Source organism: Baudoinia panamericana (assembly GCF_000338955.1).
Source record: "Baudoinia panamericana UAMH 10762 unplaced genomic scaffold BAUCOscaffold_2, whole genome shotgun sequence".
NCBI classification, from domain to species: domain Eukaryota; kingdom Fungi; phylum Ascomycota; class Dothideomycetes; order Mycosphaerellales; family Teratosphaeriaceae; genus Baudoinia; species Baudoinia panamericana.
The window spans coordinates 1,726,599-1,739,278 of NW_006911258.1; the positions used below are offsets into that span (position 1 = coordinate 1,726,599).

The 12,680-nt window shown below is 55.5% G+C and overlaps 4 protein-coding genes across 4 annotated transcripts; 3 read left to right on the top strand and 1 right to left on the bottom strand.

The window, feature by feature from the left end:
- Window positions 1-399: 399 nt before the first annotated feature.
- On the bottom strand, window positions 400-2,680 carry BAUCODRAFT_30690 (uncharacterized protein). The gene is made up of 3 exons (XM_007674531.1): window positions 1,814-2,680; window positions 1,431-1,766; window positions 400-1,371 (listed from the first exon to the last, which is right to left on the bottom strand). Exons 1-3 carry the CDS (start codon window positions 2,312-2,314, stop codon window positions 724-726), a joined length of 1,485 nt encoding a protein of 494 aa, XP_007672721.1. The 5' UTR covers window positions 2,315-2,680; the 3' UTR covers window positions 400-723.
- On the top strand, window positions 2,679-4,860 carry BAUCODRAFT_30691 (uncharacterized protein). The gene has a single exon (XM_007674532.1). It carries the CDS (start codon window positions 3,022-3,024, stop codon window positions 4,840-4,842), a length of 1,821 nt encoding a protein of 606 aa, XP_007672722.1. The 5' UTR covers window positions 2,679-3,021; the 3' UTR covers window positions 4,843-4,860.
- Window positions 4,861-5,020: 160 nt separating this feature from the next.
- Window positions 5,021-11,686, top strand: BAUCODRAFT_128849 (uncharacterized protein). Its single transcript, XM_007674533.1, has 2 exons — window positions 5,021-11,266; window positions 11,323-11,686. Exons 1-2 carry the CDS (start codon window positions 5,436-5,438, stop codon window positions 11,438-11,440), a joined length of 5,949 nt encoding a protein of 1,982 aa, XP_007672723.1. The 5' UTR covers window positions 5,021-5,435; the 3' UTR covers window positions 11,441-11,686.
- A 66-nt stretch (window positions 11,687-11,752) lies between these two features.
- On the top strand, window positions 11,753-12,280 carry BAUCODRAFT_119775 (uncharacterized protein; the record flags this gene model as incomplete). The annotated part of the gene is made up of 2 exons (XM_007674534.1): window positions 11,753-11,810; window positions 11,871-12,280. The coding sequence occupies 2 exons, from the start codon at window positions 11,753-11,755 to the stop codon at window positions 12,278-12,280; spliced, it is 468 nt and encodes a 155-aa protein (XP_007672724.1).
- Window positions 12,281-12,680: the final 400 nt, after the last annotated feature.

Here is a 12,680-nt window from a genome sequence, read left to right on the forward strand (position 1 = left end):
TCTTGGATCGGTCGTGTCTAGGGACAGACAGAAGGTTACAACGACGGCATGTCCACTAGCGGTTATACTCCAGATTATTGACGCTCCCTGAGCCTCATTGCCATCCCCGGAGATCTCTTGAGGCTTGCCACATTTACTTTCGAGGAAGCCGTCCTATTAGAAAGAAGCGCAGATCACCTCGACAAAGAGTCTGGCCTGGTATCGCGGATTGGTTAATGCGTCTGTTATGTCGTCGGCGGTTTAGGCATCAGTATTAGCCCTGTAGGCTTCTGCAGTCGCTGGATCAGCGTTCGGCTAGTAGATCGCCAGTGAAGTCAAGGAAGTGAGATTATGTGTGACGTTCAGTTCTTGAATCGTGCTGGAAGGGTTGTAGTAATCAAGGCGCAGTGATAGTAGCTGTTGATCTAAAGAGTGTGAGGATTAGTGGTGTTTTGAAAGATGCCGTCCTCCAGAGCAGGTGCAGGCGGCATGACTATATGTGATTAAGAACCGCCCGCTGTTACGCCGATTGCTCACCAAGATTGAACATTGGCTTCTCTTCAGCGCGCCTTGGTAGGTGAAACCACAGTCATTCCGGGACATGACCAGATGAACGTCGAATCGTATGGAAATCACCCTATCTTCCTGTGAGCACACAACGGCATAACATACTATAGTTGAACAGCATGTGCTTGCAGATCGGAAAGTCGTGTGATATGAGATCAGACTGGGTCTCTGACATCGTCACGATCTAGCCAAGTTAATATTGACACTCTTGGTCTGCGTGAACGACAACAGCTCGTCCAAGCACTCCTCACGGCCGCCACCAGACTCCTTATAGCCGCCAAAGGGCACGCCCAGAAAGTGTCGCCCGACCTGGTTCACCCACACGAAGCCTGCTTCGACCTTCTTCACCACGTTCTGCGCGATGGCGATGTCCTTAGTGAAGATTGCGGCCGTTAGTCCATATTCGGTATCATTGACCTGCTGCAGCATTTCCGCCTCGTCGCTCCACTTGAACACCGACATTACTGGCCCAAAGATCTCCTCTCGTGCAATCTTCATCGGCGGCTTGACTTCCGAGAAGATTGTCGGTTCGATAAAGTAGCCTCCGTCGATACCGTCGATACCTTCTGGTGCTCCGCCACCGCATGCCAGCTTTGCGCCTTCTTGCTTTGCAGAGTCAATGTACGACATCACGCGGTCTTTGGCGGCTTGCGAGATGACCGGACCCATGGTCGTTGACAGTTCGGTAGGTATGCCAGCTTTATACTCTCGCTTGACGTAAGCGACGACTTTCTCAAGCACGGCGTCATGGATGGATTCATGCAGGAAGACGCGCGATGTTGAGCCGCAGCTTTGTCCGGCCCATGTGAAGTTCATGCCTCTGGCCTGGACGAATCCGGTTCAGTCAGCGTGAGCGTTCGTAATGCAAAAGTGGGGAGACCTACCACACCGACAACGAGCTTCTCCATGTCTGCATCGGGAAATGCGATTAACGCGTTCTTACCACCTAGCTCAAACAACGTCGGCTTCAAGGTATCTGCAGCCGCCCGAGCAATTGCTTTCCCAGTCGGTACACTACCGATGAGAGTGACTTTGCGAATCAGACGATGTGTGGACAAAGCCTTGCCACACTCTACGCTTCCCGGCAGAACGTTAAACACGCCAGGTGGGAACACATCGCTCAGGATTTCTGCCAGCCGTAAACAGGACAGTGGCGCCTGGTCTGGTGGCTTGATGATCACAGTGCAACCGGCTGCGAGAGGTGCGGCGGATTTCGCGCCCTACTCTATGTCAGCTTTGCCAACCTGTACTTCTTTAATGACCTTACAGCGAACATAACTGGATGATTGAACGCCACAATTCGAGCAACGACTCCCAACGGCTCTCTCAGCGTGTAATGGAAGGTGTCATCAGACTGCGGGATCGTTTCGCCCTTCAGCATGGGAATTAAACCGGCAAAGTAATCCATATTCGCCGCTGCCACGTTTGCATCGCTCAGCATCTCCGCTACAGGGTTGCCGGTATCTAGTGCATCGAGCAAGGCCAGCTCGGCCGCATGTTCGCGCATTACATTCCCTGCTTTGCGGAGGATGGCCGCTCGCTGAGCAGGCGTTGTAAGTCTCCAGCTTGTAAATGCTTCGTGGGCTGCTTGTACGGCGGCATCGACGTCCTTGGCTCCAGCTTGGCTGATTTTGTCAATCACTTGACCATTGCCAGGGTTGATTGTTTCCTTGACTTCGCCGGATTCAGGCTCGTGCCATTGCCCGTTGTAATAGAGTGATTTGTTCTTTGGGAGCGAGTCTTGTATACTTGGTAGTGAGGGTGCCATGGTCACTCTAGAAGACGAGCTTTGGGTCAACGTCCTCGTGTGAGGGACATTACCTCCAGAGTAGCACTATGAGTGCGGGAGAACGAGAAATGCTTGCCTGTACATTGGAAGACTTGTCTGGGATCAAACGAGAGGGAGGGCAGCACCTACATCTACCCTGCGGAGATAGCTGGGCTAGAGCTGCCATGCCGCGTGTGCCGGCCTGCTCCATTTTCGTTCTTCGAATGAAGATGGCAATGTGAACGAGATGGGGTTGCCCCCGCCGTGGGCATTTGCCGGAGAAGGAGGAACGCTTTGACCACCGTGATGTTGTTCATCCATCAGCTGAAACTCACCACACCTTCGCTTTCTTGCAAGTCGTCTACAGTACTCTCCAGCCCGCATGATCGTCAAGCTTCTGTCTGCGCACGCGATGGCTACGGTGGGTTAGCAAGCTGTTGCCGATCATGTACGCCGCCGTTGCCCCACGTGCGGAGAAGGCAGGCCGAACATGGAAGCTGCAGCTGGCGGCTCATAGTTCGCTAAGAACACTCCATGATACGGTAGAGGGTTGAACATAGAGCGTCGTAACGTTGATCCGAGTTTACTGCTTAACGACAGTCGTGTAGCATTCCTTAACGCACTCTCAGGTTCTGAGCAATATTCAACGTAGCCGACCGGGCCACTAACTCTAAGCCAGTATAGCATAAGACAATAACCTGCAGACCATGGCCACCCACTTACCCAAGCTCTCCGACCGACCAAGAAACGTCAACACGGGCAAGGCCGTAATAGGCTACGGCAGCGACGCAATCGCCGAGCAGCTCTCCCGCCTACATCTCGACTACATCGCGCTCGTACCTGGCTCATCCTACCGTGGCCTCCACGACTCATTGGTGAACTACAATGGCAACGCCAAACCCGAAATGCTCGTCTGCTTACACGAAGAACATGCCGTCTCCATTGCCCACGGCTACGCCAAAGTCGCTGAGAAGCCTATGGCTGTCGGACTCCACGCCAACGTAGGACTCATGCATGCCACCATGGCCATCTTTAATGCCTGGTGTGATCGCGTCCCAATGCTGATACTGGGCGCTACCGGACCGCTGGATGCGACGAGGCGACGGCCTTGGATCGACTGGGCGCATACGGCCCAGGATCAAGGCGCGCTTGTGAGGCAGTTTGTGAAATGGGACGATCAGCCGCATTCCGTCAATGCGGCAATTGCGAGTGTGGTGCATGCGACTGTTGCTACGAGTGCAAAGCCTTGCGCGCCGACGTATGTTTGCTTCGACCTGTCTTTGCAGGAAGATGAAATTGACCCGGAGACTGTACATCTCCCGGATACGGAGCGCTACCTGCATCCTGTGCATCAGCCGCCCGGTCCATCGCCGGATGAGGTCTTGCGTGTGATAGATGCACTGCACAAATCGAAGAGGCCACTGTTTATGTTCGGTCGAATGAACGGTTGGAGTAATTGCTGGCAAGAGCGGATCCAGCTCGCTGAGCGTTTTGATGCGCTGGTCTTAACAGATATCAAGCAAGCGGCCACTTTTCCGACTAATCATACTCTGCACCCTTGTCCGCCTTCTGTGTTCATCACGTCGCAAGCCTGCGGATTGATACGCTCAGCAGATGTCATTGTCTCCTTTGACTGGGTCGATCTAGCTGGGACGCTGAAGGCAGCGCATGATGTTGGCCAGGAGCCTGCGGCTACGGTCGTGCATGTTAGTATGGACTCGGCGCTGCACAACGGCTGGTCAAAGGACCACTTCGGACTTCCGCCGGCGGACATCTCGATATATGCGGATGTTGATCGGACACTCACTGCCGTCCTTACTTCGACCATGGGGGAGATACATAGCTCGGAGTGGTCAAAATCTGGCCAGACTGCTCGCAATCATGGCACGCCTGCAGCGCCTGAATCAAAAAGCGAAGACATCTTCATGACGGACCTCGCCAGTGCACTTCACGCTGCTATCCCATCCGAAGATATATGCCTTGTTCGTGTTCCGCTCGGATGGAAAGGCGCGGACCTCCGCGCAACGCATCCACTGGCATTCATGGGCATGGATGGCGGGGCCGGCATCGCATCGGGTCCCGGTCAGGCTGTCGGCACCGCCCTAGCCCTCCGCGATGTTGCGCCTAATCTCCTCGCGGTGGGCGTTTTGGGCGACGGAGACTTCCTGATGGGCTCGTCAGCACTGTGGACAGCTGCGCGCTATAGACTCCCGCTGTTGGTCGTTGTGGCGAACAACGGATCCTACTTCAACGATGAAGTGCACCAAGAACGGGTGGCGAAGAGGAGAGGGCGCGAGGTGGACAATAAGTGGATTGGAATGAGGTTGGAAGATCCGACACCGGATGTGCATATGATTGCTCAAGGGTTAGGTTGCGTTGCCGTTGTCGAGCAGCAGGTAACGCAGAGAAGCAAGCTTGCAGCAGTATTGAAAGATGCTGCAGCTCAAGCATTCAGTGGCAAGGCAGTCGTTGTTGATGTACGTGTGCTACCAGAAGGCTACGCGTCCGCGATGAAAGAGAGCAAGTAGCTTGCTTTTCCTCAGACTGTGTCTCCACATTATCATGACATCTTATCTTGTGCTGTGCTGTCGGGTGTGAGCATGTTGTACGACGATAAGCATGCAGTGTTGACAATCCGCTTGGTATTGCGTCCCGAATCCGTAGGGCTGAAATAGCCGGTGCCGCCTCGGTGGATGCAGTGGCTTGACCTCGCTCTTATTGGATGGAGGAGGCAGACCGTTTCCCTCTTACAGTGCCATCGGTGAGGTGGCTGTCGTTCGGTGGTAGAGAGTATCTTACTAGCTTGACGATACTATACTTTGTGTAGCAAATTCAGGCTCTCCGGGACGACGCGAAGCTGGTATTTACTCGTACGCGCATGCGACTAGGAAGCCTAAGCCGAGGCGTCAGTATCACATCGTTCCGGACTGCTCGACTGGCGTACAGCGTCGCAACTGATCAAGACGAGGAGAGACCTTGGTTGTAGGGTTGGATGTTGGAGGGAGGGTCATCGAGTGACTATACTTCCCCACGCAGGAGTTGAAGGTTGGATATGACGTGAGCTGCACCGTTGTTGGCGGCGCAGACGGAGCAGAAGCAGCAGAGCGAGATCGATGGCAAGATGATTGCCGCCAATGCGCGAAACCGCTCTGCAAGCAATCGCCCAGGCACGCCGGACGATCCTTCGCGGCATTCCACTCCACCACCGCCCACCACCACCTTCCGCGCCCACAACTTGAGCGTCCCCACTGGCATCGTGCTTAATGACATACCGGGTGCTGGGTTCGGAGACGAGCGCTCATTGTTGAGACTTCAAGCTGGCACCAGCAGCCCATATCCGCAAATCACGAACACCGCAAGCCCTGTCTCGTATGCTGCGCCGATCCGGCCGAGAGCGCAAACGTTCGAAGACGCGAGGATGCAGGCAGCGCAGCAGCAAGAACAATACAGAAGAGGCACGCCGGTGACGCCGGGAGGGACAGCGGTGCACGGGTGGCAGGTCCCGGGTGCGCGACATGTGTCCGACCAGCAGCGGCCAGGTCAGTACATCCCGCCCCCACCTCCACCGCCTACTGTACATGCATCCGCATCGCAGGGCATGCAGCTTCCCGGACCACCGCCGAGGCCTCCCATGAGCGCAGCGGGCCAGACCCACATGATGATACCTCCACCACCAAGCCAGCCGAATGGCGGATATGCTGCCTGGAGCCGGACGCCCACCACCTACCCCCCTCCTCACGCGCCGCAAACAAGGGAGCCGCGTGCGTACGATCCCATGGCCTACTCTGAGTATATGCTGCCACCTCTGCCAGACAACCAGCCACTAACGTCTGCCACCTACTTTCCAACTGGCGACAGCTTTGGACCTGGTGTGGGCATTCCGTCACTCCATCCGTCACACGATAGGCAGAACGCAGGTCTGCAGCCACCGTCCAGACCTCATCTGCAGCAGCAGAATAGCTACTACCGCGGTGCATCAGGCGAGTTCTCATCGACCAACGAAATTGCGATGCAGTCACAGCAACGGTATGGTGGGGACGGCACGTATAATCAAGCTCAAGCATACGGTATCAACATGAACACTCAGCAGGCCCAGGGATGGCTCAGCAATACACCAGGCCAGATGTATCAGCCACCGCATTCGTATCCACAGCAAGCGCCGACGCCACCACAACCGAACAATTATCCGCCTCCGACACCCACAACCCGGCAGAAAACGCTCATTCTGCCGGCGAAGGAGACCCAGGAGCATCCGTCGCCGGCTCAGATGCAGAATCCGTACTCCTTCAACGCACCTCCCACTAGTAAATCCGACGATTCCGCAACTCAAGCCAACCGCGATCATTCATCTTCCGGAGACACGCCAGCAAGCCCCCAGGACCAGAACTGGCCGCTGGACCGCGTGCTCATATGGCTCGCGGCACACAGCTTTAGCAACGAGTGGCAATCTGCTTTCCAGCACCTGAATGTGCATGGTTCGCTCTTTCTCGACATCGGTCGCAGCGGGAATCAGCGAAACATAGGGTTCATGCCGCAGACGATACTGCCGCAAATTGCGCGTGAGTGTACTAACAATGGCATTCCGTGGGAGCAGACCAAGGAGCGTGAGGAGTCGAGGCGTATCCGCAGGCTAGTGAGGGACATTTTGCGGACTGGAGGTGGCGGCACTGGCACACCAGCGACTGCCAATTCCGCCAGTACCACAAGCCTCCCTCTGCACAATCGGAGACAGAGCGCGCAGCTAATGCAGTCTGCTGGGACCGATGGCGGAGTCGAAAGTTCACCGAACCTATCGCGGCAGGAGATGAGCGCTTTCGGCTCTACACCAACAACAGCAGATGCGGACTCGCCTGGCCGTACAATGCCACCAACGATTGCGCAGCGACGGTTCTCGCAGCAACGCTCTGCCACTCTCGACTCGTTGTCGAAATCTGCATTGGATGACAATGGGCGAAGCGGCTTCTCGTCTGCCGCGCTAGGTGCTGTCGGTGATGTGCCACGGCGACATTCTCCGAACGCGAGCGGCGAGTTTGCGCCTGCAGGTGGGGTGAAGTATGTTAGCCCGCAGCAGAGTCCTGGCCTCAATGGCCCGGCCAGGCCCACTCCGGCGGTCGCAAACGGTGTTGGCAACGGACGGTACTACGGCCACTTTAGGAATGCTAGTGGAGAGCAGAGTAACCTTGCTCAGCCGAGCAGTGGCCGTCTTAGTGCAGGCAGCCGGGAAGCGGAGTCCGCGTTTGTCAAACCGTCCCCAGAAGACAGTAACAAGCGGCGCAACGCGACGGAAGGATCGCGACCACCGCCTTCAGACGGTACGAGACAAACTAGTCAAGAAACACCTGCGAGTGCAAAAGAGCACAAAGGCTTCCTTGCGAAGTTCAGGCGCGACAAGAAGAAGGAAGACAATGCCGCTGCGGATGACAGAGAAGAGACGAGTCCAGCCTCACCGCAGGCCACACGCCCGCCTCTGTACACAAAGGCTACAAATGCATCTTCCGAAACTTCCTTGGCCGATCGACCACCAAGCAGGAAGTCTCCGCACGCAAGCACGGAGTCTACGGATTCAATACCGCCTGTGCCACAAACGAGAGGTCGGCCTGTCACTCGGGATGGCGATAAGAAGTTCATTTTTGTCACACCTGACGGCTGGAACTACCGACTGATCGATATTACGGATGTTGAGTCAGCAGATCAGCTTCGTACGGTGATCTGCTACAATCTTGGTGTACCGGAAGGTCCTGACGTTGCTATCCACATGACGAGCCCTGGACAGGTGGAGCATGACGAGGCACTGCACGATCAACTACTCATGGCAGCATTGACGCGGATGGCAGACTCTAGTGGCAGCTTAAAACTGTATCTGCGGGCTCCGAGCCAAGGTGCGAATAGCTTGCAACCAGCTGAGAGTGCAGGATTGGGTCTAGGCTTCCCACAGAGTCCATTCGCCAAGGCCAACTTCACCGACAAACCGCTGGACGAGGAGATGTACCGAAGGCTCACAGAAGCTGGACAACTTGACTCGACGAGCACCATGGGTTCGGGCGAGAGCACGCTTGTCCCGGACAAGATAAAGCCGGTGCAGCGATTGACCAAAGACGGCGAAGAAGGCACGCTGGACATGAAGGATCGGAATGCGGCGCTGCAGGAGACTATGCTGCAGCAAGACTTTCAGAGCTTACCGGAGCATGAGCGGCGGGCGCTATTGGAGGCGAAGCAAGAGGTCTACCGGAAAGACATGGAGAGGAAGCAGCAGGCTTACCTGGAGCAGCGCAGAAGCCGGATGTGGGACTCGGCTTCCGGAAGACGCATTCATGACTTCGACAATCCTCGGGCCTCCCCGTATACTGCTGAGAAGGAAAGGCCCACTTCTTCCGGCTCTGCGGACTTTGAGAGGAAGACAGACACACTGGTGCCCATGCGAAAGCCGCCGCCGGTGCCGGACCCGACAGCTACCCTTGTTAAGGCGAACAGTTTGACGAAGAAGCAGGGCGTCAATGCACGCACGAGCTGGCCACATCGAAAAGAGGAGCCTTGGAAGCGTATCTCTAGTGGATCTATCCCCGAAGAAGACGGTAAGAGGCCCGCCAGCAGTGGTATTGCTGCAGGCATTGCTGCGGCTGGCAAGCTTGCAGGCGCTGTCGGCACACCGTCCAGTGCGCCTGTTGCGCCTAGTAGTCTGCACAAGAGTATGACGGCGCCTGAGCTTGGCCAAGAAACTACGCATGCCGTGCCAAGGGCGATGACAAGCGTTGACTTTGCAGCTGGGCGGCAGAGCCCTGGCAACGGGGCGCCTAGGAGTCCGTTCACGATGTCGAAGGGTGGGCAACAGTTCAAGGTGCCGGAGTATACTGACAACGAGGATGGTCTCAACGATGAGGAGGATACGCTAAAGGCTAATGGCCGTCCGAACCTCTCGCTCCGCATGCCCTCCAATCCTGCCCTTGGTAAACTCAAAGATGGCGGCAGAAGCCATAGCATGGAACACATAAGTCCTAGCTCTGCTCCTCCGCCAAGTCAGCTAGCCAGGGTGCAGAGCAAGCGTGGCCCGAGTTTCGATTTACCATCCCGGCAGGTTGACTTCGCACCGTCACCCGCCATGCCGGAAGTGGAGGAGAACGACGAGGATGAGGACAGCGATGATAACTTGTTCGCTATCCCGCTGCGAGGCAAACCAACACCGCAAACCGCGCCGACTTCGGCTTCAGCGAGTGGTACAGCGCAGAAGATGCTGGGCCTTCGGGGCGATACGCCAGCTTCCGCGAGCAGATCACCTAGTCGACCGGAGCTGAAGCTGAAGACTTCAAAGTCGAACGTGCGGTTCGACTCGCCGAATGTGGGTGTACCGGACAAGGCGGAGGAGACGGGCGGGGTGCAAATACCGGAGATTCAGAAGTTTGCGCCTGAGTCGGCAGGGTCAAACAACCAGTGGTCAACGGACTCGCCGGATGATTCCAACGGTATCGGTCGGCGTGAGAGCTTCGCAAGCGATATGTGGGCCAATCGTCCTCCCGCTGAAGGCATCGTGGAGCACCTTGATGACTTCTTTCCGAATGTCGATCTCGATCAACCGATGGGCGAGGCAGAGGAAGGCGTTGGCGAAAGCAGCAGTCCGAAGTTTACCAATGCGCCGTCCACGCTTATCACCAAAAGTTCGTCCTCGGATTTACTACAGTCAAGTCGTAGCACGACACCCTTCTCTAGCGCCGACGAGTCGGATACCCTTGGCAGCGATGAGAGCACGCTGAAGCTGCTGAATGCTGGCTACCAGTCCTTCGCGCAGCGTACCATGCGGAAATCTGGCGGTCTGGGCAGGACGAAGAGTATCCGTGATGTGGTCAAGAACAATTATAACATGCAGGCCACGTCGCAATTTCCGTCCACGTCATCTAGTGCATCAAGCCGAGCGCCTAGCGGTGCGAACATGCCGGCTGTACTTCCAAACCGGCTAAGTACGCTTCGTGGAGACGCTGCGGGTGGCGTCGTGCGTCGCAAGAGCACGAAGATGTTCGGTGCCAGAATCGAACAGGTCAAGCCGTCCCGTGGGAGTAGGCTCATCAACAGCCTCGAGACCATTCCGCAGGACACCATACCTGAGGCAAATGTGCAGCACGTCAGTAAGCAGGCTCCGGAGCGTCAACCGACCTTTAAGTGGATGCGCGGTCAGCTTATTGGGAAGGGTACCTTTGGCCGAGTGTATCTGGCTATGAATACTACAACTGGTGAGCTGCTGGCCGTAAAGCAAGTCGAGGTCAATCCCAAAGCGGCAAATGCAGACCCGGCCAAGATCAGGGAGATGGTGAAAGCGCTCGATTTGGAGATTGACACCATGCAGCATTTGGACCATGTCAACATCGTGCAGTATCTGGGCTGCGAGCGTAAGGAGTTCAGCATAAGCATTTTCCTCGAGTATATCCCTGGTGGCAGCGTAGGGTCCTGTTTCCGCAAACACGGCCGCTTCCAGGAACCTGTCGTCTCCTCTCTCACCCGCCAGACTCTCAACGGCTTGGCCTATCTGCATAGCGAAGGCATCTTACATCGTGATCTCAAAGCGGACAACATATTGCTGGACTTAGACGGCACCTGCAAGATCTCCGACTTCGGCATCTCCAAGCGCTCAGCTAACCCGTACAACAACGACATCACGAACAGCATGCAAGGCTCCGTTTTCTGGATGGCGCCCGAAGTCATTCGCGCGCAGTCTCAGCCGTACAAAGACCCCAACTCGATGGACCCGCGGCAGGCTATGAATCAAGGCTACAGCGCCAAGGTCGATATCTGGTCGCTTGGCTGCGTCGTTCTCGAAATGTTTGCGGGCTGTAGACCGTGGAGTAAAGAGGAAGCCATCGGCGCTATCTACAAGCTAGGGAGTTATCAGGCTCCGCCGATCCCGGATGATGTGAGCAGTGTTGTTGGGCCGGCGGCACTGAGCTTTATGTATGACTGCTTCACGATGTAAGTATATCTTTTTGTCGTTGGTGACGAGCGCAGATGGCTGACATGCAATACAGTGACCCCGGAGAGCGTCCAACGGCTGAAACGCTACTGCGTGCACCGTTCTGTATTCTTGATCCAAACTTCAATTTCTTGGATACTGACTTGTACTCGAAAATTAGGGGTGCTTTCTGAGCACGTGCAGGTGAAGCGCATGGTGTTGACTTGCGCTTCTGGTCAATTTTGAGCGGATACCCTCTTTGTTAGCGCATGATTTTGAGTACTATCACGGGAATCTGTATGTAGGCTACGAGCGGTCCTGATGAACAACGTATCACGAGGCGAGGTTCATTCACGCTGCGAACCCTGGCTACCTGGCAATACACATCTCCCAGGCTTGTGTATGAAGCGTAGTAATGTCAGGTCCGTGCACGCTGCACGTCTGTGTCTAGATTCTCACAGACTCCAAGTGCATCTTGAGGTTCACCGTACACAAACAAAGTAGTTATGGCGGGATCAAAAGCCAACGGTATACGCAAGCGTAAACGCAAGGCGCGCACAGAAGGTGGGTAGTGTTCCGTTTCCCAATGCATTAGAAAATTTGCCACTAATTGTGCTGGCAAAGTGTCACCGTCTTCCGCATCTAGCGAGAGCGGTCATGAGTCCGCCACTGTGCAAATAAATGTTGGAGCAGTCCCGCACGAGCATACTGTCGCCGACGTTTCAGACGTCACTGGAACCGAGGACTACGATGAGGACGATCGGAGCGTGTCTTCTGAGCCTGTATTCACGAAGAAAGTAGAGTCAACCAGTAACCCAGAAATTGCATTTGCGGAATTCTATTTACGACGAGCGACCAAAGAGTTTGCAAATGATCTCGATAAGCTGCGATCTGCGGGCGACTTCTATGGAACTAAGAGCGTAGCCATGTTGGTGGACGCGCTGAAGCAAGGTATCTCGTGTTTTGGAAGGGATGAAAGGGTACGGGTCGGGAGGAGTGTTTCCGCAATCGCTGGAAGTGGAGATCTGGAATGATTCGAACCGTCATTCACTTGATATACGAACGCTCGATGACCAAAAAGAAGCTTCAAAGACTTGCAGCACAACCGAAGAGGAGCTCGGCTTCTGATAAAGCGACGTCGCACGTCGGCACTCTAGAAGCTTGCCGGAAGCTACCTCACGCATCCTTTGAGGTAATCAGCTTCCGCATTGACTCCGTCTCAGCCTTGAATCAAGTCATGCCAGTTAGCACACCGGCTTCACAGAGGCTACGTGGAGTATGTTCCGCCGGGCTTTGAGTGCTTCATCGCCAATACACCGCCTTTGGTACATGTATCTAAGACGGTAATAACCATGCTGCTCTCGGTCATCCTACCCAAGCTGGCATACAAATATGACTGCTGTCCCGCTTCGACGCAGAGCTCGGAGTCAGCAC